The sequence below is a fragment of the Etheostoma cragini genome, chromosome 5 (assembly GCF_013103735.1).
Source record: "Etheostoma cragini isolate CJK2018 chromosome 5, CSU_Ecrag_1.0, whole genome shotgun sequence".
NCBI lineage: Eukaryota > Metazoa > Chordata > Actinopteri > Perciformes > Percidae > Etheostoma > Etheostoma cragini.
This window is the reverse complement of record NC_048411.1, coordinates 30,736,518-30,741,539: the sequence shown is the minus strand read 5'-3', so window position 1 is coordinate 30,741,539 and position 5,022 is coordinate 30,736,518. Positions and strand designations below refer to the sequence as shown.

General features: G+C 38.3%; 1 protein-coding gene across 1 annotated transcript in view; it reads left to right on the top strand.

Annotated features, from left to right (window-relative positions):
• The first annotated feature begins 783 nt into the window (after positions 1–783).
• The window catches only part of LOC117945071 (probable E3 ubiquitin-protein ligase HECTD4), a 73,815-nt gene continuing 69,576 nt past the window's right edge, over positions 784–5,022 (top strand). The window contains exon 1 of the mRNA XM_034872324.1: positions 784–1,540. Coding sequence (XP_034728215.1) covers positions 1,394–1,540 — 147 coding nt within the window. The 5' untranslated portion in view covers positions 784–1,393. The remainder of the gene's footprint in view (positions 1,541–5,022) is intronic.

Below are 5,022 nucleotides of genomic sequence, written 5' to 3'. Positions count from 1 at the left end.
CACACACACACACACACACACACACACACACACACACACACACTCACACACACTCACACAGACACACACTCTCACACACACAGAAATACACACACACACACCCACACACAACTGGACACTTGAACACTTGACTGATAATTTACAGTAAATTTCTTTTTATAGCCAAAGGTTTTATTGTTATTATTATTATTATTATTATTATTATTATTATTATTATTATTATTATTATTATTGCTATCTTTATACTGTCTTCTTTTCTATCTATACTGTATTTTTCTTTATCTTTCTGAAAACTGTAGCTGGATATTCCAGATTGTGGATTGAAGATGGAAATAAATTCATTTCTTTCTTTTTCTACTCTCTACTGTTGTCTCTCTACAATTTCCTATGAATGAGCCATTATTGACCATAAATCCCCCAAAAAACAGTGGTATAAAGTTAATAAATTAGTTTTACGTAGTGTTGAAAACGTCAAAAACGACAAACGATGACAAAAAAACGTCAAAAATGTTGAAAAAATGAACAAAAACGTAAGAAAACGTAAAAAAAATCGATAAAAAGCGTCAACAAAAGTGATTTTTGACGGGAAGACAACACAGGAAATATATATATATATATATATTAATAGCATATAAATTAATTAAATAATGTCCACAATACATATAAATTAACTGCATGCCAAATGTACCTTTGCCTTATTATTACAGCAATAAGTTGTGTAACAGACATCAACACGAACTCGTGAATTTTTGACAGCTTTTATCAGGCCCGCGGTGCATGCTGGGAGCAGCTAGTTGGCCTTGGAAACATGGCGTCGCACTGACAGCTGAGAGCTTCTCATTATCTTCTCCAGCAACTGACACAGCGCCCCGGGCCGTTAGCGAACCGGTTCTCGGTCCCCAATATAACCGTTTTAAAGCTTACTCCAGACGCGGTCTTTGTCCCGAGGACACTGCCGTTTAAACGCCGCGGCAAAATAACGGATTTAGTGCGGCTGTCACGCCCACTCTGCTCGGTAACGATACGGTGAGTTAGCATTCCAGCTAACCAGACGGCTAGCAGGAACCCGTTAGCGCCGTTAGCACCGTTAGCACCGTTAGCACGACACGACCACTCATGTTATGTGAAGAGGATCTGCCACCACCGACTGTTCCCTGCTTGGCTGTCCGCCGTTAGCTTCCACCTTAGCAACAGCGCGCTCCATCGGCCGTTAGCTCCCCCCTTAGCAACGCGGTCCGCCCCGTCCATCGTCAGATAAGACGGCGACAGTTAACGGCGGTTATGTTATTGTGTGAGCTAGCTTCGCTAGCCGGCTAGCTTGGGCGTTTCTGTCACCCTGCCACTGCATTTTTAATGTTCGACCCCTTTGGCTTCACTGTCGGAGGAGAGAGCGATGGGCTCCGGGGCGGTGGATTCGTCCCAGTGGCTTTCGGTGAAGGAGGAGACCATTTTCCTCCACGACGGACTCATTCGGGTCACGGATCTGGCCGAACTGCCCAGTGAAATAGGAGTGTCGGAGCAGGGGGACACCGAGCAAGAGGTGGGTAAACGCCATCACACACACAAAGATTTATATATATATAAACATATATAGAAACACACGCTCACTGGTATGTTAAGGGAGTCTTTTTGGGGTTTCTTTAATGTATATTTTATCTGCAACACATACTCAGTGACAACGGTACAGCTATAGCAAGTTTCTTGCCTTCCATGTTATTGACCCACTGTAAAGGTCACGACTGTTACCGGAGCACTTCCTGCCAACTCTACCAAAATAAGAGTTGTGAAAAACTATTTTATACTCAAGACACTGAAGTTTTTAAAGCACAAAACAGCATTAATCCTTTGGGAACTGTAGCTAGGGCTCCCCCCGAATACTCTGACTCTTTATGATATATATATATATATATGTATATATATATATTTTTTAAATAAATGGCGATCTGTGTTACCCAAAGCCTACCATGCCATTCAAAGATATTAAGTATACACACACAGAGGTCACAGAGGAGGGAAGACACTGGAAGATATTCACATATAATAGGGGTGGGGGGAAAATTGATATAGCATAGTATTGCAAATTTTTCAGTGGGACTACTGTATCGATACTCAAGACACCAAGTATACATCTTGTATTTTATATTATATATGTGTTGGTTCAGTTTGTCCCATTTTGCAGCAGTAACATTGAAGTGAGATGAACAAATAGAGAAATGTTTCTTTTTGGATGAAACAGATGTTGACTAAGTTTCCTTTCCGGGACGTCATTTGAAATTGGGAAACATTTGCAGTTGGGAAAAAGGTTATAAAATGCAGTATATATCGCGGATTTTTGCAATATGTTTCAAATCGCAATAATATCGTATTTTGATGATATCGCATCAACAAAGAGCCAGAGTCATGTTCCCTGTGTGTGTTCCCACTTTCCCATTAAACACCTTTTTAATGGGAAATGAATTCTTATAAGTGCGTGTGAGAAGCCCACTCTGCATGTATCCCTGTACCTCAGGTGTCGTTAGTTGTCCGCTGTTAAATTAAGCGCCAACTATTTGGATTCTTTAATGAAAATAGTCAAACTTACCTGATTCCAGCTTGTTAAATGTGATTTATGTTTTTATAGTTACGTTCCGATACCCACACCAGTCTCAGATGCTGCCCATAATGCCGGATGATATCGGCGAGTACTGGCGTTCATGCACCGATCTGATTACACATAACAAAGCCCCGAAGAAAATCTACTTGAAAGTAGTTTATTTATGTTTATGGCTGTCAAACTGGATAATAAAAGGAAGTTCTGTGGCGTTCAATGTTTAAGTTTAATAACTAAAATAGAAATCCTATCACATACGTACATACACACCCACATATAAATACATACATATACACATATACACACATACATACATACATACATACATACATACATTTATATATACATACACACACATACATACTCATACACATACATACACACCCACATATAAATACATACATTTACACATATACACACATACATACATACATTCATTTATATATACACACACATACACACACACACACACACACACACACACACACATACATACATACTCATACACACACATACACACACACACACACACACACACACACACACATACATACATACTCATACACATACATACACACACATATAAATACATACATTAACACACATACTTACATACATACATACATACATACATACATTTATATATACACACACACACATACATACTCATACACATACATACACACACACACACACATATAAATACATACATTTACACATATACACACATACATAAATACATACATTTATATACACACACACATACACACCCACATATAAATACATACATTTACACACATACATACACACATTTATATACACACACACACACACATACATACACACCCATATATAAATGCATACATATACACACATACATACATACATACATACATTTATATATACATACACACACATACATACTCATACACATACATACATACATACACACACATACGTACATACAGGGTTAGTAGTATACAACAGTTAAAACACAGTTGTACATGTTCAGTATTCAGAATCGGGAAGAAAAAAATTATGGGAACATTATTTTACTCTAATTTTCTAGTTTTTTCTCTCCTCTCCCCTGGGACAGGAAGCTCAATATCTTTGAGTTGTGGACAAAACAAAACAATTTGAGGACGCCATCTTGGGCTTTGTTTCTCGGAAACGCTGATCCACAGTTCTCGCCATTTATTGACCGAACAACCAATCGATTATTCCATAAAGTGAACGTATCGATGAAAAGAATCGTGTGTTGCAGCCGTACTCTGGATAATGGCGGTGTAGAGCGCGGTGCTTTCTGACGTGGGTTGGCGTACGTACTGTAGCTGCCGACCTACAGGCGCGTGGTAGACGTCTGAATAGTGGAACTGCATCTCGAGTGTTTCACGATCACTGTTGAGTGTGTCAAACTCTACAGTTAAACACATAAAAACCCTCGTTATGATTCAAGTTGTGTGTTCTTGTTTTCTCAACACAAAGAAGCAATGCTGAGTTAGATGCTGGGTGTCAGGCGGCTCCTTTGGGGTTTGTATCCCTGATAGAAGTCATTAAAAAGAGCGGTGGAGGAAGTAGTAATTAATTAAAATCTGTATTTTTTCCCCACATTTATGAAATAGCGCTTTACTTTGAAATCTCTTGTGTTCCTTGTGCAAGCCAGACGTTATTTTAAATTTCAGCATTAAGGTTTTTATTTAACCCTCGTCTTGTCTTCTCGTCAGAATTGAAAATCAAACACTTTTGTTGACGCTTTAAACAATGTATTTAACTTTTTATTACATTTTTGACCCTTTTTCTTAACACTTTTGACGCTTTAAACAATGTTTGTCACTTTTTTGACGATTAACACTACGTAACACTAACTTATTAACTTTAGTTTATTATTTATTTTTGCAATTTATGGTCAATAAACCTCATTTATGGGAAATTATACCTGATGTTTGAGTTAGAAAAGCAGAAATTAGGAATTATTGAGACTAAAATTAAAGGAATGGATGTTGATGATAATCACAGACTGGAATATGTCAACTTTTACTCAATACTATTTCAAAAACACTTCCATTTGTTTTACAATGCTATAAAATTGAATAAGACGCCCCAAAATTAATGAAAGTAGAGATGTGTACTTGGCAAAGAGCGTTGGGTGGAATCAATCATGTTATTTTGGGGAATTACAAACAACATTGATATAGGACAACATGGGGACAACATGAGGACAACATGAGGGTTAAATCTGAAATGTTGTCTTTTATTTTGAAGGCACACCCCCAAACTGGGTGTCTCTGATGTCCGATTTGATGCCGATGGAAACTTCGAGCTAACACTGATGCATCCTGGATATTTCGGTCCTCCACAGTGTAATAAAGCTAGATCTGGTGTTATCCACCGGTCTGTAGAGGACGTCTGCCGCAGTCCTCGTGTCACATGTC